This window comes from Narcine bancroftii, chromosome 6, assembly GCF_036971445.1.
Source record: "Narcine bancroftii isolate sNarBan1 chromosome 6, sNarBan1.hap1, whole genome shotgun sequence".
Taxonomy (NCBI): domain Eukaryota; kingdom Metazoa; phylum Chordata; class Chondrichthyes; order Torpediniformes; family Narcinidae; genus Narcine; species Narcine bancroftii.
This window is the reverse complement of record NC_091474.1, coordinates 145,934,588-145,958,044: the sequence shown is the minus strand read 5'-3', so window position 1 is coordinate 145,958,044 and position 23,457 is coordinate 145,934,588. Positions and strand designations below refer to the sequence as shown.

The 23,457-nt window shown below is 41.8% G+C and overlaps 1 protein-coding gene across 5 annotated transcripts in view; it reads right to left on the bottom strand.

The window, feature by feature from the left end:
• grhl1 (grainyhead-like transcription factor 1) overlaps positions 1–23,457 on the bottom strand; it is a 157,289-nt gene that overhangs the window by 86,214 nt on the left and 47,618 nt on the right. For all 5 annotated transcript variants that reach the window (XM_069886280.1, XM_069886278.1, XM_069886281.1 and 2 more), the window contains 4 exons: positions 16,770–16,956; positions 13,462–13,529; positions 11,910–12,032; positions 9,244–9,622 (listed from right to left, as the gene is read on the bottom strand). In XM_069886280.1, the coding sequence (XP_069742381.1) occupies positions 9,244–9,622; positions 11,910–12,032; positions 13,462–13,529; positions 16,770–16,956 (757 nt within the window). The remainder of the gene's footprint in view (positions 1–9,243; positions 9,623–11,909; positions 12,033–13,461; positions 13,530–16,769; positions 16,957–23,457) is intronic.

Here is a 23,457-nt window from a genome sequence, read left to right as displayed (position 1 = left end):
CAAAAATAGGTGGAGTTGTGGATAGTGAGGATGATTTTCGGGGACTGCAGAAGGATTTGGCCTGTTTAGAAGAGTGGGCTGAAAGCTGGCAGATAGAGTTTAATGTAGATAAGTGTGAAATACTTCATTTTGGGAAGAATAATCAAAAAAGGACATATGCAGTGAAGGGGAGGGCATTGAGGAATGCAGAGGAACAGAAAGATCTTGGAATAACAGTTCATCGTTCTTTGAAAGTGGAATCTCATGTGGATAGAGTGGTGAAGAAGGGTTTTGATATGCTGGCCTTTATAAATCAAAGCATGGAATATAGGAGTTGGGAAGTGATGTTTAGACTATTCAAGGCATTGTTGAGGTCGAATTTGGAATACTGTGTGCACTTCTGGTCATCAAATTATAGGAAGGATATCAATAAGGTAGAGAGGGTGCAGAGAAGATTTACTAAAATGTTGCCTGGATTTCAGAATCTAGATTATAAAGAAAGATTGATTAGACTGGGTCTTTATTCATTGAAGCATAGAAGGTTGGGGGGGGTGGGGATTTTGATAGAGGTATTTAAAATTATGAGAGCGATAGATAGAGTAGATGTGAATATGCTATTTCCCTTGAGGGTAGATGAGATTCAAACAAGAGGTCACGAGCTAAGAGTTGGGGGGGGGGGGGGCAAAAGTTTAAAAGTAACATGAGAGGGAAATTCTTCACTCAGAGAGTGGTGGTGGAATAGAATGGTCTTCTGGAAGAGGTGGCTGCAGCAAAGTCAATTTTATCATTTAAGGAAAAGTTCGATAGGTGCTTAGATGGGAGAGGTTTGGAGGGTTATGGGCAGAGTGAAGGTAGGTGGGACTAGAGGAGATCACTTATAGACTAGAGGGGCTGAGATGGCGTGTTTCCGTACTGTAACAATATGGTATTTTTTATGTAGGATCAAGAAATATTGATGAGATAATAAAGCTATATAATAATTGGCCTTCTAAATTGTATAAGCAATAATATTAGCACACAATATTTACCACTTCACTTTCCCAGAGCTCCAATCCAGCTGTACGTGAGCATTCAATGTTACAAGGTGTTAGTTTTATTTGAAGTGTATTTGGCATAAAATTGCTTAAAACATTAAGTGTCCAATCCAAGAAGTTACATTTCCACTGGTGTGGCATCTCCTCAATCTTTGTGCATGTCCAGGAAGGGGTAGGACTGGATTAAACCTATGGAACCATAGCTGATGAAAGCCATATAGCCTACTTCCAGGGTGAATTTCTACCCCAGAATTACCAGTAAGCTTCTTATAATGTCTTACTGTAAATTTTGGCAGATCAATAATCAAGAAATTCCAAAAAAACAGCTCAAATGGATGTTTATGCTGTCTCTCCAATATTTACATCGATTTTCTGTTACTTTTACCAGACAGAAAGTGTAACATGAACCTGGTATCATCATTGTCGGACAATATTTGAGGTGCAAGGAACCTGGCATACGTGAAGCGAGTGAGAAGCATCAGGACACACAATCTCAAGCTGCCCTATAGCATGCATTTGACAGGGCTTGTGTGAGTTTGAAGATAAAACTGAACGACAACAGACAATTGTTTTCTGCTTGTGTGTTTGCAAGCACTTAATGTTGAATGTGTTAGAGCATCCACGGCACTAACAGTTCTTACTTGAGCACCTTATGAAAAGTTTAATTGAACCATAAAGTTGGACAAAGAATTTCTTTTTTTGTCCATAATTGGACTGAAGTATGATGTCATAAATACACGAGACAAAGATTTATATCCATATACAAATTCATGGCTAAATCATTGATTTTTTTTGTCTAGCAGGTTGCACACCCACAGGACAATTCATGGGTCCTGTTCATACCTAACTGGGTCAAGAATTAACAAGCTTTTAACTAAGTAAAAGATACATATGGTTATTTATTTACAAGTACAAGACTGCGGTACACAAGTACATAATTGCCTGTGGTTATGGGCCATTATGTAACTATCCAGTTAGATGAGGGAACTTTTGGCTAATTATAAACTTTAAGAGCTATTACTTCATCTAATTGTATAATTGTTCCATATTACCAACAGGATGTTAAAGTAAATCAAAAGTTGAATAATGCTAATCAGACACTACCATTTGGTGATACTTCTCAGGGACCTCAACAGAACATAATCAAAAAACAGATACAGAAATTAGCAAAGATGATCTTGGTCACAGAGGGATGCTTTAAATTATGAAATATTGAGGTTGAAGAGATTGGAAAGTAATCCCATAATTTAAGGGCTGTTCAGATCAAAGCACATTGCCATGGGAAAGAAATTAAAAATGGAGATGTGATAGATGTGAGATCTGCCAAATTTTAGAAAGTCTCCAAAGATAGCAATTGTCAGGGCCATGGATCATTTAGAGAGATTTGAGGTAGATGGACAGGGATCCAACATAGGACAATTAATATATGGGTAACTAGAACATGGTGCATTAAAATGTAGGCAGCAAAGTTTTGTCATTGACATGCACAACAACTATGGACTTGCCATTGACTTGCTACCCATCTGCATCCACTGCACTACAACAAAACTGGTTACGGCATAATGTACCTCCTGGGTAGGCCAGAAAAGTCTGCCACAAAGTGGCCAGAAAAGATTTTGACAACCAGCTGGTAAATATTTCCAAGTCTTCTGAATCACTTCACATAAAAAACTGTTCAAAATATAAATGAATTAAACCACTAAAGCATTTAAACTCTTTTACTCAGTAGTTTTAAACCACGAAAAAAAATTGAGATTAAAGCAAATAAATAAATTGTGTGAATGATCTTTTAGCTGCCCTTTCCCCCTACAGTGATCCAAAATAATAGGAAAATGGGAAAAGGGGACTACTCGTGTCGGGACTTAACCTGTCATGGGTTCAATGGACAGAGGCCCCAGGACACCTGAAGGGAGAGTGCACTGAGTTCATATTCACCAGGACTCCTGAAGGGAGAAAGCACAGAGTTCATATTCACCAGGACACCTGAAGGGAGAGTGCACAGAGTTTATATTCACCAGGACCCCTGAAGGGGGAGTTCATATTCACCAGGACCCCTGAAGGGAGAGAGCACGTTCATATTTATTGGGACACATGAAGGGGGAGTGCACAGCGTTTATATTCACCAGGACCCCTGAAGGGAGAGTTCATATTCACCAGGATCCCTGAAGGGGGAGTTCATATTCACCAGGACCCCTGAAGAGGGGAGTTCATATTCATTAGGACCACTGAAGGGGGAGTTCATATTCACCAGGACCCCTGAAGGGGGAGTGCGCAGAGTTCATATTCATCAGGACACCAACATCAGACTAACACAAGTCAATCATCAGCTTATTCAGGTGCCCAGTGAATAAACTACAGGGGCATAGAACCACCCACTTTTTCCTCAGCATGTTCTAGCTTAATGATATTCCCCAATATCTTTGATCCCCTTCATATTTTTACCACGGCTGGAAACATAAACCCCTTACATTTTTTTTTCACATATCCAATGATGTGTCTGAATCAGCCATGTTAATTAGTCCAAGGATTCCTGGCAGGGTCTAAAAGTTTGTTTCATTTTGAGTTATCCAGATATTGTCAAATTCCCAATTATTATTTTTCCCATAACATATTCAATAAAAGAATTCAACATAAAAGTCACATTTCTACTTTTACAGTAGATTTTATTCACTGATGATCACAAGAAACTTGCTGCAGCCACTCAGAAACTGCCACGTGACCTATTGAGTAGTTCAAGAGATAAATAAACAATGCTATCAAATAAATTCCTCATTCTTCCTCTGGGGAACCTTGTCTTATGTAAAAAACATTTTATAATGTTATTGAGCCATCGCTACTTTTATCTGCTTTTCATAGGGACTATTTCAGGTCACATGGTCAACGTACCGATTAGCGCAACGCTGTTACAGTGCCAGTAATTGAGGTTTGAATCCAGCTCTGTCTGTAAGGAGTTTGTACATTCTTCCTGTGTCTGCATGGGTTTTGCCTGGATGCTCTGGTTTCCTCCCACCCTTTTAAAAACATTCAGGGTTGTAGGTCATAGGACACAAAGGCCTGTTGCTGTACTGTATGTCTGTACATATATTCGTCATTCTCCCCCAAGGTTGCTCTTCCCTCCCCATCTACCCTTCTATTCCCAGCTCAACCCTCCTCCCAACATAAACCCCCTACCATTAGCCGGCACTTCCCGCTGCAAATGCAGTTGATGTAAGACTTGTATGAACAATGAATTTTCAAACATCAGGTAACACCATACCCCGATCTGGTTCCATTGTTCCCTTTCTCCCAACCAATTCCAATGCTTGCTTTCATCTACCATCCCCATCCCCCCCTCCACCACCTCTTAAGTGGTCTCCACCCCTCTGCCCAGCAAGCCTCACCTCTCCCACTTTTATCTGTTCAGTATCCTATTACTTCTTGGCCCCTCTCTCGAACTTCCTCCTTTCTTTTTTATGCTTCCTTTCTCCCCTTCCCATCTTAGTCTCAAAAAGGATCCGCACCCAAAATGCTCACTATGGATGCCGTCTGACCTGTAGAGATCCTCCAGCTTCTCTTAGTTTGCTCACGTTATCCAAACAATCCAAATGAGGCTCATAAATGGTGGAAAAGTTGGAATGGAATGTACATAGCTTAATTGGCTGACCTGAGCTTCAGTTGTGAGGTTAGTCACCAGGGAATATCGTAGGTATGTGTTTTAGACTACTTGTCACCAATGGTCGAGTAGTGGTGGGTAGTGCTATTGTTCCCAAAAATGACACTTGTTCTGCCTGCTTTGTTCATACATAACAGGCATACAGAAGCAATACATGATGAGCACCAATCCTACGTCCATGGATCTTTGGTTATTGTCAACAAGCTAGTTTTTTTTTGGCGGCACTGCCAGAGCTGCTGTAATGGCAGCACAGCCACAGGTGTGGAGCTGGTATAGCGAGGAGTGGAAACACAGTGTGGCTCAGCAGGGTCCTATTGTCCAGTTGTGATGCCGACGGCTCTGTACAGACTTTAAACAGCCAATGAGAGGAGTCAATTTTTAAAAATATCCTGTAACCACAAAGGTCTGTACCCAATATGGCTGCGCATCCTGGGTAGCGGACTACAAGGGGTAGCTGACACGGTGGGGGGGGGGTGAAGAGTGGAGCAGCAGCAGTTAGGGCACCAGAAATGGGAGAACACCCCCTGCTGAGAAGGAGAGGCCTGGGAGATAACGCTACAGGGATGATGATCAGGGTATTGGACCAGCGAGGGTTCAGCGGCTGAAGGACTCACGCAGACTGCGGGCTCCTGGTGACTCATCCATGCCAAATAAGTTGCCTATGTGTGCTATTCCCACTTGCCTGTGCTTTGCAAAGTTTTCTCTAACACTTTCCTATCCATGTATTTTTTTTCCAAATATCTTACAAATGTCTGAATTGTACCCATCTCTGCCACTTCCTTGTGCAGCTTGTTCTATATATGCACTAATCTCCGTGAAAAAAGTTGCCCCCGAGCTTAATCCCATGCCTTCTGATTTTGGACATCCCCAACCTGGTAAGAAGTCTTACCTATCACCCTCATGATTTATTTTAAATGCCTCCATAAGGTCACCCCTTGTTTCCTACTATCTAAAGTCCCAGCCCATACAGTCTCTCCTTATCACACAAACCATCCAGTCTCAATATCATCCTTGTGAATCTTTTCTGGATCATTTCCATTTTATTGACATCCTTCCCAGTGCTAGGTGACCAGAACTGTATCAGTATTCCAAATGTTGCCTTAGCAACCTCTTATAGAGCCGTAATTTGTCGTCCCAATTTCTGGGATCAATGCCTGATTGATGGAAGGCATGCCACATGCCTTCTTCACCACCCTATCTAGCTGAATCACCACTTTCAAGGAACAATGCAAGTGTACCCCCTGGTATCTCTGTTCTACCACACTCCTCAGGGCATATTGTGCAGGTTTAACTTATTAAAATGCAGCACCTTGCACTTATCCAATTTAAAACTCTATCTACCATTCCTCAGACCACTAATTCAGTTGATCATGATCCTGTTGTAACATTAGATAACCTTCCTCAATGTCCACTCTACCAGCAATTTTAGCAAACTCACAATACCATTAATATTCTCTCCTGGGTCATTAATTTTAGCAACAAACCCAGCACCAAGCCCCATGGCACAACACAGACCTCCAGTCTGAAAAGCAACCCTTTTCCACCACAACAACACAAAACTTCTGGAGGAACACAGCAGGTCATGCTGTATCCATGGAAAGCAATAGATCAGTGGTTCTCAACCTTTTTCTTTCCATTCACATACCACTTTAAGTAATCCTTGAAGGGAAGGTTGAGAATCATCCAATTGTTACTGAAATATTTTTCTTGTCATTTGCCCAATTCCTTTGGAGTTTTGAAACCGTGCAGATAAAGAATCAATCAGGTACAATTAAAACAGTGGTTTTCAAACTTTTTCTTTCCACCCACCCTTTACAGAGCACATATGGCATAGGAAATAGCTAAAGTGGTATGTGGGTGGAAAGAAAAAGGTTGAGAACCACTACAATAGACAGTCGGTGTTTTGGGCTGAGTTCATCTATTCACCTAGGCCTTGAAATTCCACAATCTGCAAATGCAGGAAGTCTGAAATAGAGGTGGCTATGGAAATTGTGGAGGCACTGGTCGACATTTTCCAAAGTTCCATAGATTCCGGAGAGGTCCCTGAGGATTGGAGAGTGGCTGATGTGGTGCCGCTTTTTAAGAAAGGAGGGAGGGAGAAAACGGGAAATTATAGACCGGTTAGCCTGACATCAGTGGTGGGGAAGATATTGGAGCCCATCATAAAAGGAGAAATAGCAGAACACTTAGTCAGTAATAATAGTATAAGGGCTAGTCAGCATGGATTCCTTAAGGGTAAGTCATGCTTGACTAACCTTCTGGAATTCTTTGAGGATGTGACAAAGAGGGTGGACTCGGGAGAGCCAGTGGATGTGGTGTATTTGGACTTCCAGAAGGCCTTTGATAAGGTACCGCACAGGAGTCTAGTGGGCAAGATCAGGGAGCATGGTATTGGAGGTAAGGTGCTGACATGGATAGGAAATTGGTTAAGAGATAGGAAACAAAGGGTTGGAGTGAATGGGTCTTTTTCAGAATGGCAGGATGTGACGAGTGGAGTGCCTCAGGGATCGGTGTTGGGTCCTCAGTTGTTTGTAATTTATGTTAATGATTTGGATGAGGGGATTATAAATAACATGAGCAAATTTGCAGATGACACTAAACTGGGTGGCGGTGTGGGGTGTGAGGAGGATGTAAGGAAAATGCAGAGGGACTTGGACAGGCTGGAGGAGTGGGCGGCTAAATGGAAGATGAATTTCAATGTGAACAAATGTGAGGTTATTCATTTTGGGGGAAGTAATAGGAAAGCTGAGTATTATTTAAATGGAGACAAGCTAGGGAGTGGGGAAGTGCAAATGGATCTGGGTGTACTTGTTCACCGGTCACTGAAGGCTAGCATGCAGGTTCAGAAAGCTGTGAAGAAGGCAAATGGAATGTTGGCTTTCATAAAGAGGGGATTGGAGTATAGGAACAGAGACGCCCTTCTGCAGTTATACAGGGCCCTGGTGAGACCCCACCTGGAGTATTGCGTCCAGTTCTGGTCTCCAAACTTGAGGAAGGACATACTAGCTATAGAGGGTGTGCAGCGCAGATTTACAAGGTTAGTTCCAGGGATGGCAGGGTTGTCATATGCAGCAAGGCTAGAAAAACTGGACGTATCCATTGGAGTTTAGAAGGATGAGGGGGGACATGATTGAGGTATACAAAATCATCAGGGGGATAGACAAGGTGAAGTCTGATTACTTGTTCCCAATGATGGGGGAGACGAGGACTAGAGGGCATAGTTTAAGAATACAGGGTAGGCCGTTTAGGACGGAGATAAGAAAGCATTTTTTTACCCAGAGAAGTGTGAATCTGTGGAATGCTCTGCCACAGAGGGTGGTAGAGGCAGATTCGCTGACTATGTTCAAAAGAGAGTTAGATAAGACTCTTGTGGGTAACGGAGTTAAGGGTTATGGGGATAAGGCTGGAAAGGAGTACTGATGGTAATGATCAGCCATGATCTAAAATGGCGGTGCTGGCCCGACGGGCCAAATGGCCTATTCCAGCTCCTATTGTCTATTGTCTATTGACTATTGTCTATAGTCAGTTGTTCAGAAAGTAACACTGGAAAGAGAAACTGTTAGTATTTCAGATCAGAGACCTTTCATGAGAACTGGAAAAGAGAAATGCATTTGTTTTCGTCAGAAGAGAAAGTTATTGGGGGGGGGTGTAGTTTGTGGGAAGATGGTTAGAACAACTGTGACACCAACTGGGTGAATGTGGCATAAAAACAAAAAATGCTGGAAAACCACAGCAGGTCAGGCAGCATCCATGGAAAGAGAAAGAACTGTGACCTGCCGAGTTTTCCCATTTTTTTAGATTTATTTCAGATTTACAACACCTGCAGATCTTATTTCTTTCCATGTCCGAGTTTACGTGGCAGTTAGAAGCAGATTATGTTTCTTTGTCTTTGTTATGTGCTGCTAATAGTAGGGCTGTGGGATATGCCCAGCAGGCCAGATTATAGTTGCTCTCCATTGTGTCCAAACCTGCTGTTTACAAAGCTTCATAATTTTTTTGTGCTATATAAATAGAGAATAGGATCTGGTTTGCCTTTTTCATCACTTTTTCAAGCTTTGTCACTTATCACAATTTATGCACAGAAATTAATTAAATACCCTTGAAGTTTCATACTTATCTTCTTGTCTTTACCTGCCCTTCCATGATTTGTCTTGTTACTGTCTTGTTTTAACCTTTCCTTATTTCCAAACTGGTTGCAAATTATCAGCAGGGCTATGGATTTGTTATTCTTGGTTTTGTACCATTGTTAATGTGAATTCCGGACCTTATGATTCATTGGTCTCTGAGTAAACCCAGCAAGAAGATTCCATTGGCATGTTGAACTAAGTTGTGTGTGATTTATTGGAAAATATTAATTGGTAAAGCTCCTTCCACCCAAGGCAGCGAAGCATCAGCAAAGACAAACATTTGTCATTCCAGGCCTATTCCTGCATGTCCAGATCTGTATTAACACATCATTTCTGGCCTGCCCCCAGGACAACTGGAGCTAAATAAAAAGGTACTTTTACTCTATCGTAAAAGGAGGACAAAGGCCCAAAGGTTACACGGTTTTGTATGATAAGTAAAGAATTAGTTTACCTCTTGAGATCCTTCCTTGAATGTCTCTGTGAAGGTGGTGTCAGGAGTCCTTCTTTGTGAAGAATGTGCCGTTGAGGTGAAGTGGTCAGTGTGCAGATTTCGATCATAGATAACGATGCGTTCAGGACCATCACCACAGTACGTTGCTGGAGGTACTCCAACTGAGAAGTTATTCGGGTGGGCTTCCGTTTTGATGGAATGGGACGATACTGTTGACACAGAGACTGTCACGGTGGTGTCTGGAGATGTAAATTGATTCACCTTGTCGTGTCCAATGGGGTGGCTAGGCAACACCAGATTGACCGGCAAAACTCTCAGTTGTTGCACTCGACTGTCTGCTGTGGAAATAACTGGCTGGTCTGCAGATGGTATGGAGTTCCTTGAATACAAAAATATTGCTTTCAAAAATATTGAAGCACAATGGCAAAGTTGCAAACCACTCTTCAGACTGAATTCTCAATTAGTCCCTTATTTCCACAGGCTCTCTATGAACATCAATGGTCAATCATCTGTGCTGGAAGATGTCAATCAAAAATATCCCCTCCCCTTTCCCAGCCCAGTTTCCTTCTTTGAAGCCACACACAGAATTAGCATGATGGTTTGCAGTCCATCAAAAGTTACTTTCATATTGACAAATGCTTTCCTTTTTAAGAGAGGACAGAGGAGAAGGCAAGCTAGTCTGATAGATGGAATGCACTAATAGCTCAACTGTTAGAAAAACAGTGACTTTTACTCCTGGCTTAGAAGCAATTGTAGAGGTAAAGGTTCCATTGTTGGAATGTAATACTACATTTAGAATGTAACATACATGAAATTCTTTAACTTTTGTCTACCGCAAGGTAGATAGAGAGTCGCCCCCCCTCACAGAAACCTGGTGTTCCTACATGGTCTCCCCTCCAAGTACTGACCAGTCCTGAGCCTGCTTAGCTTCCAAGGTCAAACACTCTCAGGCGTATTCAGGCTATTAGGTGCTGTCTTGAGTCTTCAGTTTTCAGGCACCAGCTGTAAACCTATTATTTGACTAATTATTTGCTTTTGCTTTTGATATTTTCCATTTTTTTTATAAATACAAATATAATTGTTTCAGTCCTAGGCCTTCCAGCTTCTCAATTACAACAGAGACATCAAAAGTTAACAGTCACGCCAGTTATTAATTGCATCCTCTCTTACTCTTAAAATGTTCTCCTGTGGCGACCCACCACTAGGCAGGCGAACCGGCCCGCTTGTAAGCCACGCAGCAGGGCAGCCGGCCAAAGTGGCGTCGTCGGGGATGTTCCCTTCCTCCCAGCACGGGGCTCAGAAGCCCGCGCTGAGGGATCACGTGACGCCCGGGTGATGTCAGTGCCCTCCAGCTCGGTTCTCAGCCAGATCCGGGCTGGGAGTATAAGTACAGCCCAGCAGCCTGCAATAAACTAGTCTGCTCACTGAGCTCAACCCGTCTGGTTGTGTGTGTTATTGCAGGAGCAGAGTAGCTGCCGCTACAATACTGTAATTATAATTTTGGAGTTTTTAAAAAAAAAAGTTAAAACAAACAGGTTTCAAATTGCTGGGTAAAAATTGTGGCATGAATGTAAATTCTGAAAATAACAATGTGTATTTTCCCCTTCCATCGCAAAGATAATAGAATATACTGCAAAAGTCATGAAAATTTTTGACGAAATGGTTGCAAATTCTATATCCCAATCCAAAACAGCTGCAATAGTTACAGCAAAAGATTACAGGAAATAACTTTTAAAATCTTCTCTTAAACTTTGTTTGTATGGGTTATTCACAATTCAAAGGTATCCTAACAATTCAGATAACCTAAGGCAGGGTTTCCCAAGCTGGGATCTGTGGAAGAAGTGATAGGGAGTAATAACGTGATACCTGTTTTTCTTTAATTTACTTATTTCTTCTGTTCTTAATTCAATTTGTTTCTGGGACAGCAACAAACTGTACACCCTAAGAAAAAAAGGCTCCATGAGGCCTGATGTCAGCAGTGGAGACACCAGGCCTGCGCATCATTTTTAACCAATGAGAATCTGAATTCTTCTGGCGCAAACCTGACGAAGAAGCTGGGCATATTTTACCGATATTCCACATGTGCAATATTATGAACCATGTTGTACCCAACATTTAGAAGATCTGTGACGACAAGAAAAAATTTCATTCCTCCCATTAAATGTAAATTAGAGGCAACAAATAATTTCAACTTGGAGAATGGGAAGTTTATTTACTTTTTTACTGTAATTTTTTATGTACCAGGTATTGCAAACTGTACAGGACGATTAAGGTTCCGCCATTTCCAAGTGCTCCCCAAAAGGGTTCCATGAGCTTAAAAAGTCAGGTAACTCTGACCTAATGCAACATTAGTCACTCTGAATAATTAATGAAACAGAAGAGAGAATATTGAAATGAAAATTTTAAATGCCATTAACATACTGAAATCAATACTCAATTTAACACTTATTTGCAGATCAATTGTTTTTCTTACAGATTGTGTTTATCGGAAAACAGCACAGTCCAATTACAAGAGCAGCAGAATCTCAGTCAAATCCATCAATTTAATTGGGTGAAAGTTTGATAGTTCTTCATGAGGCTTTCACACTGAGTGGCACATTTTGAGAGGTACTGTATAACAGAGAAAGGGTGGGGATAAAATGGATTGCCTAATGTTATCTGCTCACCCTGATTGAATTGTGCCTCCTTCTGGACGATCATAAAGCAGCACTGATGTTGGCGGTGAAGGAGGCAGCATGCCAGATCGTACTCCCCTTCTAACACGAAGGGGATGCATGGGAGTTAGCAATCTTCAACCAGCAAAACAAAATGGAGAGAAATGGTCAAAGATTACAATTTGAAAAAGAATAGCACAAGTCAAAAATCCAAAAGTAAAATATTGCAGTAAATCTGAAATAAAACAGAAAATGCAACACACAAAATTAGTGGAGGGAGAAGCATAGAATAAATATTTCAGAGCAGTGAACTTTCATCAGGTTAACTTGGTTTCCTCTCTCCATCTGGGCATATTCTATTTTATAATTGGCTAAAACATGTACATCAGGAGTCATTGTCAAGTTCATAAACTATATTTATCATTTTGTAGCTCAGGAGTCTTTGGAATTGCTGACCAATTTTTAAAATGTTTCCATTAAGAACAACCATTAACAGGACAGCAAGTTAATGGCTATTTTTTAAAAAGTAACAAATTATACAGGACTCCATGAAATGTATTAGTTCAACAGAAAGCAAGTCATTCATTGTGAGCCCCTCTCAATCAATGAAAACTTTTGAAAGTAACAATAAATGTATTTAAAAGATTTTTTTGTACATCCCACAGAATGACATCACCCAAAATCCCTTAAAAACATGAAAATACTTGCAAATTTTAAAAATATAGTTTTCCTTATCCCTGGAAATATTCCAGGAGGCATGGCATGGTGGTTAGCAAAAAAGATCTGTCCCACTTTCATTTATTTCCTCTTTTCTTGGTCCCAAGCAGGCTCGTAAATATTTATACGCGCACATAAATATATGTGCACACAGCCTGAACTTTACTTTCCAACTGTAGTCCGCCACCAGTGCAAGGTTAGCCTTTATTCACATTCACAGAGATTGTATGGATGCAAAGGAGAAAGTTAGGAACAAGGAAAACCACTTTTTAAAAAGACCTGATTATTAAACGGTCGAACTGAGTTCACTGTCTGAGTTAATTTAAACAAATACATGAGGCTTGGAAATATTAAAAATTATGAACAGTTTTGGTTAACAATTGGAGAGAGGGAGAGCAGAAATAACTGCCACTAACATGAAAATTATTTCTGTGATGGAAAATGATTTAATGAGTAATTTGGCAAGGTTGCTGTATACATGTACTTGATAAGGGAAAACAAAAATTAGTCAGAGATCTGGAAGTAAATTTTCTGAGAATTCAAAAGCCCAAGTAAGATACAATGGACCGAAAAAAAAGCTCCTCTTGCCATTCTGAATACAATAAAATCCCCTATTATCCTGAATTCAAACAACATGTAGATTCAAGCAATGGCAAAAAAAATTGCAGAAAATAAACAGGTAAAAAAATTTGAAAGTTTAAAAGGGCACACTTTGCTGTTAGTTCATCAATCCATGTGCCACGCAATCTCAAACAACCAGAAAATTCACTTATCCGGCATCTAACAATCGCCATAGGTGTCAGATACCAAAGGTTTTACTATATATCAATAGTTACAAAACTGTTACCTTTTATTGTGCTCAGGGTCAGTATTAGAACTTTTCTCAGGTGGTATTGTCCTCTTCTCTCTGGGAACCTAAAGTTAAAAAAAAATGCTTCTGATTCAATACTTTGTGAACAAAATTTCTGGCATAGATCAGACTACAGGTACATTCTAAGGATAGTTTCTGTTCATTAAGCAAATTTACACTTGCTATTCAGTATTCAGTTCTAGCTTGTAGTCACAGTTAAACAAGGAGTGCAGTTGTCAATCCTGTCACCATTTCTCAGGACATGGTTTAAATTCTTATCAAGCAGGAGAGCATATTTTAAATAAAAAATTTAAAAAAAAAACAGGAGAGCATATTTTAAAGAGAAACTTGATCTAATTCAAAACTACAGTCTTCACTAATATGCAAATTTTATGGTAATTGGCAGAACTGTAGCAAATGGATTACAGTCCAAAAAGAACAGAACTAAGTATTTCCTAAAATGATGGAAAGCCAGACTCAATGGCAGCCCATAAGATTCTGATTCCTGTGCATAGATCATTGGTGTCATGGACAGGTTTGATGGTCCATCACCTTGCAGAATATATTTGCCAAGAAGGTCTGGAAAGGGACATAGAGGCCTTTTTGAGGATGTTTCTGAAGCAGCTGAATATCAGAGGACACTAGAAAGTATGGACTGGTCCTTGGGACACTTACCAAACAAAAATGAACTGCCTCCAGAAGGCCATCAGCTCTGTGAAAGACGATCATAGGTCTGCCCAAAAATTGTTGTTCTTCTCATCTAAAGAAATATCCACAAGCAAAATACTGCCAACTGGCACATTCCAAAGGACAGGAAAGTGTGCTGGGGGATATACTAAAACTTGGTTCAGCCACCTTGAACATTTTGAGGGTAAGGACCAGACTCTGGTCCTGTTGCCACTGCATATCCAGTAGTTGGGCTCTGTGTTACAGCCTCTCATATGTTCTACAAATACAATGTTTAGAGATGAAACATTAAAGGTGTTGAATGATTGTAAGGGAATGCATTAACCTGCTTGCTACATTAATTATGGTAACGACATGTCTCAGTTGTATATATTGAAAAAAAATCTCATGGACAAGTAGACAAAATAAATTGAGAAGAATGCTGGCCTGGATATCTCAAAAGCCAGAGTACGAACAGGATTAAAACACAAACGTCTGCAGACACCGTGATTGAAGTAAAAACACAATGATGGAGAAGCTCAGCAACTCAATATATAAAGATAAAGATACATAACCAACGTTTCGGGGTTGAATCCTTCATTAAGGTATGAATAAAATGTAGACCACATTTAAATTAAATGTCTTCTGCCTGCACTTGATCCATATCCCTCTATTCTGTTGATGTTTATGTTGTACCTAAAAGCCTTTTAAATGCTACTATTGTAGCTGTTTCCCCCATTATCCCCAGCAGCCTGTTCCAGTCACCTCCCAATCTCTATGTAAATTCAGGGTCTGTACATTTCCTTTAAATACCCAACTCACTTCAAATGCACATCTTCCAGTCAGTGACATTTTAACCCTGGGAAAAGTATTTTGATGATCTACTCTATCTATGCCTCTTAGAATTTTATGAACTCCTATATGGTCTTCCCTCAGCACCCAATACTCCTGAGTAAATAACCTCTCTTTAATCCTAGTAAATCCCTTCCAAAGCCTCCACCTGCTTCCTAATGAGCCCACCAGAATTGCACACACTAATCTAGAATGTTGCTCCCATCCATCCACAAGTAGCGCTTGTGATTCCCAACTAGTTTAGACAGAGGAATCCATCTTGCCATGGGAAAATGCTCTTCATATAGTCACAGTATGATTTTGCAGCCCTCTGCTCACTCTGTACTGTATTCCAGTCACACTTTGTTATCATGGCACAAAAGCCTGCAAGCTCACACCAAGACACAAGAGCAACTTGTCCGTGAACTACTCTTTGCAGACGATGCCGCTTTAGTTGCCCATTCAGAGCCAGCTCTTCAGCGCTTGACGTCCTGTTTTGCGGAAACTGCCAAAATGTTTGGCCTGGAAGTCAGCCTGAAGAAAACTGAGGTCCTCCATCAGCCAGCTCCCCACCATGACTACCAGCACCCCCACATCTCCATCGGGCACACAAAACTCAAAACGGTCAACCAGTTTACCTATCTCGGCTGCACCATTTCATCGGATGCAAGGATCGACAACGAGATAGACAACAGACTCGCCAAGGCAAATAGTGCCTTTGGAAGACTACACAAAAGAGTCTGGAAAAACAACCAACTGAAAAACCTCACAAAGATTAGCGTATACAGAGCCGTTGTCATACCCACACTCCTGTTCGGCTCCGAATCATGGGTCCTCTACCGGCATCACCTACGGCTCCTAGAACGCTTCCACCAGCGTTGTCTCCGCTTCATCCTCAACATCCATTGGAGCGCTTTCATCCCTAACGTTGAAGTACTCGAGATGGCAGAGGTCGACAGCATCGAGTCCACGCTGCTGAAGATCCAGCTGCGCTGGATGGGTCACGTCTCCAGAATGGAGGACCATCGCCTTCCCAAGATCGTGTTATATGGCAAGCTCTCCACTGGCCACCGTGACAGAGGTGTACCAAAGAAAAGGTACAAGGACTGCCTAAAGAAATCTCTTGGTGCCTGCCACATTGACCACCGCCAGTGGGCTGATATCGCCTCAAACCGAGCATCTTGGCGCCTCACAGTTTGGCGGGCAGCAACCTCCTTTGAAGAAGACCGCAGAGCCCACCTCACTGACAAAAGGCAAAGGAGGAAAAACCCAACACCCAACCCCAACCAACCAATTTTCCCCTGCAGCCGCTGCAACCGTGTCTGCCTGTCCCGCATCGGACTTGTCAGCCACAAACGAGCCTGCAGCTGACGTGGACATTACCCCTCCATAAATCTTCGTCCGCGAAGCCAAGCCAAAGAAGCCATAATATTGCAGTTATCATAACAACGTAAAATCAGCAGCAAATAAACTCATAAATGATGGCTCTAAGAAGGCAAGAGTTCTCCTGAACTTGTCAGCAGTCTTGGAGATCAAGAACAGCATCTTTGTTTTCAGTCATAGTTAGTTTGTAATAAATCCAATGATAGATATCAAAGGCGGCAAACTTATTTTGAGGCCATTTATGGAGGATATTGTACAAGTAGAAATAGTTTGATTTGGCCCTGTTGGTTATCGTGAGCAGACACCATAGTATGGGTGATTTGAACATCACTTTTTCCAAACATGGAATCTCTAAAGTTTGCCATTCCTCAAGATGGAGTACATTGGTCTAAGATGGAGTACATTGGTCTGCGGGGTTTGCTTACCTTGTAATAATCGTAGAGTAAACCCAAAGCAGCAGCACTGTCATCATCTCCATTGATGCTCATCATGGCCTTAGTGGCAGCAGTCAAGGGATTTTCCAGAAAGGATTTCCATGCTTCATCTTCACTGGTGTATGAGCGTCGCTGGGGATAAAGTGGCTCATTTTGCAGCACTAAAACTGCTCTTTTACTGCAAAGGAGGTGAAGAAAAGTGACGAAAATAAAATCCAATAAGTTTTGAAACAAACAAATCTAAGCAAATTTGAAAAAAAATGCAAAACACGTAGTTCTGGGTAATTTTGTCCAAACAGGTTTGGCAACAATAGTTTGCGACATCACTTCATGCATCAGTTGTAATTTTTTTTAAAATATTGGCTTCAGGTACACAAGATCTGCTCCAGTGAGTCACTAAAGCTAGGTTTTAGATTTTAACATAGAAATCAAACTTTGAAAGCTTTACACAACAAGACAGAAATAAAAACAAGAGAATGATGGACATATTCAGCAGGTAAGGCAGCATCTCTGGAGAGCGGCAAAGAATCCACATTTCAGATTGATGCCTTTCATCAGAACTGGAAAAAGTAAATAAAAAAGGCATTTTCACTTGGCTTGAAGGAGAAGGAATGGAGAGAATGCCTGTATTAGGGTGGAGACCAGGAGACTGAAAGAGGGAGGCAGACCTTTTTAATCCTAGCTGATCAGTTTGAAGGAGATGTAATCAGCAGATTTTTTTTTTAAATGACAGAAAAAGGAGGGAGAAAGACTGAGAGAACAGAGCTGGAATGTAAGATCCAAAACACTGCAAAAGCTGGCAATATGAAACAAATTGAAATGATGATCTACTCAAAATACCAGATAGCAGCTGTGCAAAGATAACCAGAATTAACATTGCATACAGGTTAATTAACTTGGCAATTCTGAAATATTCAGAAAAAGTGTATTATATGAAATTGTTGGAATTTAATGTTATGCCCAAACATCTTAAAATTGCCAAGTTGGACGGTGAAACGCTTTGTCTCAAAGTTACCTGGAGTTTCAGTGGAACAGTGTGAGAGCCCCAAAAAAAGAGTGGACAAAACAAGACTGGGACGAGCAATTAAAGGGACAAGCAACTGGAAATTCAGTGACATCCTTGTGGACTGAATGGAGATGGTCCATGAAGTAGTTACCACACTATATTTGGTTTTCCAACCTGACCACATAGTGCACTGCACAAGGTTGCAAGTGGTACAAATGAATTATTGCTATACCTGGAAGAAGGGTTTATTTTCCTAGATATCGGGAAGGAAAGAGAAAATAAATTCTGCTGTCACACAGGAAGATGCCACGAGACAGAAAGTGAGTGTGGGTGGAAAAATAAACCAGGGGTCACAGAGGAGATAGTTCCTTTGGAATGCTGAAAGAAGAAGTGAAGGTATGCGTAGCATAAATTATGAATAAGGCTGGTGGAGAATAGGATCAGGACAAGGGTAACCCTACTCCTGCTCTGAACAACAGAGGAGATCAGAAGTGTGGGACTTGCAAAGACTTGGCCTGGAGCTTTGTCCATTATGGAAATTTATGATTCAGGAAAGAAAAGTGCTGCCTTCAGGAGAGTGAATCTCAGGAAAGCATCCGACTCGGATGGAGTACCTGGCTGAGTATTAAAAGTCTGTGCTGACCAACTTAACAATATATTCAAAGATATCTTCAGTATCTCACTTCAGCAGGGTGTGGTACCCACCTATTTCAAACAGACACCAATCATACTGGTGCCCAAGAAGAGTGTAGTAACCTGCCTCAATGACTATTGACCAGCAGCACTTACATCAACAGTGATGAAATCTTTTAAAAGGCTGGTGATGAAGAAGATCAGCTCCCATGTGAGTGGTGACAGCTTGCTTATCGTAGTAACAGGTCTACGGTGGATGCCATCTCACTGGCTCTACATTAAACCCTAGAACACCTGGGCAGCAAAGATGCATGTATCAGGATGCTCTTTATCGACTACAGTTCGGCATTTAACACCATCATCTCCCCAAAACTGATCAGCAAACTCCAAGACCTGGACTTAACATCCCACTGTGTAACTGGATCATGGATTTCCTCACATCCAGACCACAAGCAGTGAAGATTGGTAAGAACTTTCTCCTCCACAATCTCCATCAGTACTGGAGCACCACAGAGCTGTGTTCTCAGCCCCCACTCTACTCACATTACACGTACAACTGTGTTGCTAGGTACAACAATAAGACCATCAACAAATTCGCCAATGATACCACAGTAGTGGGTTGTATAAAGGAAGGGGATGAGTCAGCATACAGGTTGAAGATTGAAAACTTGGCTGAATGGTGCACAAACAACAACCTTGCACTCAATGTTACCAAAACTAAGGAGCTGATTGTTGACTAGAGGAAAGGAAAGCTAGAGGCGTACAATCCAGTGATCATTGGGGGATCAGAGGTAGAGAGGGTGAGTGAATTTAAGTTCTTGGGTGTCTCTGTCTTGGAGGACCTTTCCTGGAACTAACACAACAATGACATCATGAAGAAAGCATGTCAGCACTTCTACTTCCTTGGGAGTTTGTGGAGGTTTGGTAATGATGCCCCTGGCAAATTTCTATAGCAGTGTGGTGGAAAGTATGTTGACCAGCTGCATTGAGGTCTGATATGTGAACACCAATAGCCCTGAGCGTAAAGCCCTCCAAAAGTTAGTGGGCACAGCCCAAGACATCATGGGCAAACCCCCCCCCCCCCCCCAACTACTGAGTGCATCTACAGGGAACGCTGTAATTGGAGGGCAGCAGTAATCATCAAAGACCCATACCACCCAGCACACACTCCGTTCTCGCTGCTGCCATCAGGAAAGAGATATAGGTGCCACAAGACTCTCACCACCAGGTTCAGGAATAGCTGCTACCCCTCCATCAGACTCCTCAACAACAAACTCAATTAGAGACAGAATTAAGGACTCTTACTTGTGCACTTTATTGATTTTTTTTTGTTCTCTCTGTATTGTACAGTTTGTTTACATTTGTTATCTGTTTACAGTTCTTTGTTTACATGTTTTACGTCGTGCACAGTTTATTTTTTGCACTATCAATCAGTGATAATTCTGCCATGCCCACGGGAAAAAGGAATTTTAGGGTTGTATGTGATTCCATGTATGTACCCTGACAATAAACTCTGAAATCTGAAGAAGCCATTGAGACACAAGAATCTGCAGATGCTGGAATCTTGAACCATGAGAGACTCAACAGATCAGGTAACATCGGTGGAGAGAGAGAAGTGGAATAATGCGAATTAAGGAGTAAAAGATTTATATGAATGAATTAGTAATTTTGAAGTAAAAGACAGTCCATGTTTTGATCATGAGCCCTTCATCAGATATGACAGAGATCTTCCTGGAAGCAAGGCTTAAGAAGATATAGCTGTGACAGGCTAAGGGATTGTAATAGTTATTGTCTGCTAGATGATAAAAAATGGGAAGGGAGGAGTCATTGGTGGACTACATGGAAGTGGGAGAGAGAGAGTGGAAATGGAAAAGTGATAAAACTTCAGGCATTCTGCACAAGAGCAGAAAGCAACACCAGGCAAACCATCAATGCAGTGGAAAACAAACCTAAGGAAGGGGCTGGAGCAGGAATGAAACAGCTAAACAAGTTGCATGCATCCCATAAATAGTTGTGTACAGTTTTCATCATGACACCTTTGATTTGGAGGAAATTAAAGGTGCAGTTGTTGACTGTGGAAAAGAGTAGTAGTGGATGGGTCTTGTTACGCTACTGTTCAAAGAAGAAGTCAAAGGCCCTCAAACCATTCTCTATCTGCCACCTTCTTGAAGGTGGACAACACTTTAGATTTATAAGTTCTCCTAGTTCCAGATAGTAACCTTCTTGCTATTTTACACAAACAAGAATCTCCATTTCACTTTACAGTATTACAGCAAGCAACTCCATTGAATAAGATCAAAAGTAGGGTCATTTGTTAACCACTACAGTGTGCAACTCCTTTAACAGTTCCTCAGGAATGAAGCAATCAAAGCCCACATGCAAGTTCAACTTTATAGCTAGCTGAGAAAAAACACACTTCAAACCCAACCCAAAATTCAGGCATCAATGATTCTTACCCTCCTGCTAGGTTCTGAGTCATAGGTACCCAAAGCAGGAATGACAAAGGAGTGGAGAGATGTCATTAATACTGTCAACTCAAGATCCTCCAAAGGCAATAGCAGGATAATTGAACTGACATTTGTGCTTTTCCCCAGCCAACATGGCAGCATTGAGGACTATGTTGCATTGAGTTGCCTCTGTTGGGCAGGTCATGTCACTTACACCCCTGTCACCAGACTCCCAAAACAAACACTTTATTCCAACCTCTGGCATGGCAAGAGATTATCAGAAGAAAAGACTCAAGGATATTCTTGAAGCCTTCTTGATAAAGTGTACCAACCCACCAACTCTTGGGAATCCTGGTCCATCACCACTTAAAAGTGGAGAAAGAAGTTCTGGGGTGGTATTGAGAAGAGAGAGTGCACTAACTATCAAACCACCCACCTACCTGTCCCCTCTGCCCAACAGCTAGCAGACTCTGGGCATCCTACATGAGCTAATTAGAATGCGCAAATGTGGAATGAAATTAAGTCATTGACATTCCCACGGTACTGAAGAGTCCTCAATCCCTTAGTTTGGTCAGAATGTGTGGAATGCCGAGCTAAGAGTCCTCAATCCCTTAGTTTGGTCAGAATGTGTGGAATGCCGAGCTAAGAGTCCTCAATCCCTTAGTTTGGTCAGAATGTGTGGAATGCCCAGCTAAAAGTCCTCAATCCCTTAGTTTGGTCAGAATGTGTGGAATGCCCAGCTAAGAGTCCTCAATCCCTTAGTTTGGTCAGAATGTGTGGAATGCCCAGCTAAGAGTCCTCAATCCCTTAGTTTGGTCAGAATGTGTGGAATGCCCAGCTAAGAGTCCTCAATCCCTTAGTTTGGTCAGAATGTGTGGAATGCCCAGCTAAAAGTCCTCAATCCCTTAGTTTGGTCAGAATGTGTGGAATGCCCAGCTAAGAGTCCTCAATCCCTTAGTTTGGTCAGAATGTGTGGAATGCCCAGCTAAGAGTCCTCAATCCCTTAGTTTGGTCAGAATGTGTGGAATGCCCAGCTAAGAGTCCTCAATCCCTTAGTTTGGTCAGAATGTGTGGAATGCCCAGCTATGAGTCCTCAATCCCTTAGTTTGGTCAGAATGTGTGGAATGCCCAGCTAAGAGTCCTCAATCCCTTAGTTTGGTTAGAATGTGTGGAATGCCGAGCTAAGAGTCCTCAATCCCTTAGTATGGTCAGAATGTGTGGAATGCCCAGCTAAGAGTCCTCAATCCCTTAGTTTGGTCAGAATGTGTGGAATGCCCAGCTAAGAGTCCTCAATCCCTTAGTTTGGTCAGAATGTGTGGAATGCCCAGCTAAGAGTCCTCAATCCCTTAGTTTGGTCAGAATGTGTAGAATGCCCAGCTAAGAGTCCTCAGTCCCTTAGTTTGGTCAGAATGTGTGGAATGCCCAGCTAAGAGTCCTCAATCCCTTAGTTTGGTCAGAATGTGTGGAATGCCCAGCTAAGAGTCCTCAATCCCTTAGTTTGGTCAGAATGTGTGGAATGCCCAGCTAAGAGTCCTCAATCCCTTAGTTTGGTCAGAATGTGTGGAATACCCAGCTAAGAGTCCTCAATCCCTTAGTTTGGTCAGAATGTGTGGAATGCCGAGCTAAGAGTCCTCAATCCCTTAGTTTGGTCAGAATGTGTGGAATGCCCAGCTAAGAGTCCTCAATCCCTTAGTTTGGTCAGAATGTGTGGAATGCCCAGCTAAGAGTCCTCAATCCCTTAGTTTGGTCAGAATGTGTGGAATGCCCAGCTAAGAGTCCTCAATCCCTTAGTTTGGTCAGAATGTGTGGAATGCCCAGCTAAGAGTCCTCAATCCCTTAGTTTGGTCAGAATGTGTGGAATGCCCAGCTAAGTGTCCTCAATCCCTTAGTTTGGTCAGAATGTGTGGAATGCCCAGCTAAGAGTCCTCAATCCCTTAGTTTGGTCAGAATGTGTGGAATGCCCAGCTAAGAGTCCTCAATCCCTTAGTTTGGTCAGAATGTGTGGAATGCCGAGCTAAGAGTCCTCAATCCCTTAGTTTGATCAGAATGTGTGGAATGCCGAGCTGTCGTCAATGATCAATAGTCTGATGTAGGTATTCTTGTGGACTAGAGGAGCTAATGCAGACTGGAGGGTCATCAAGATTGTGTCTGTCATTGACCTGTTGTGATATTAGACAAATTGAAGTTGGTCTAGCAAAAATTCCAGCCCGTTGGCTTTGCACAGGTGTTAAGGATGAAGTCAGGTACAGTACACTGCAAGTATGTGGGTCAGCAGTCCCCATTGACCCAAAATTTAACAAGCCAGGCATGTAAATGAGGTCAGAGGCTATGACCTGTGTATAACCATGATAAGTGGCTCCTGACCCCAAAAGCTCCCTACTACCTACGAGTCACAAGTCAGGAATGGGATGGATCAGTCTTCACCTCACCATCTAAATACCACCAGGGGGAAAAAAAGCAACATAATGGATGGCTTACAATCCAATATCTTAAATATACGTATATTCTCTCATCCAGCAGAGTCCAGTTTTATATCAGGTACCATCCACAAGATCCCACTGCAATGAGATCTTCAGCTTTTCCACAACACCAA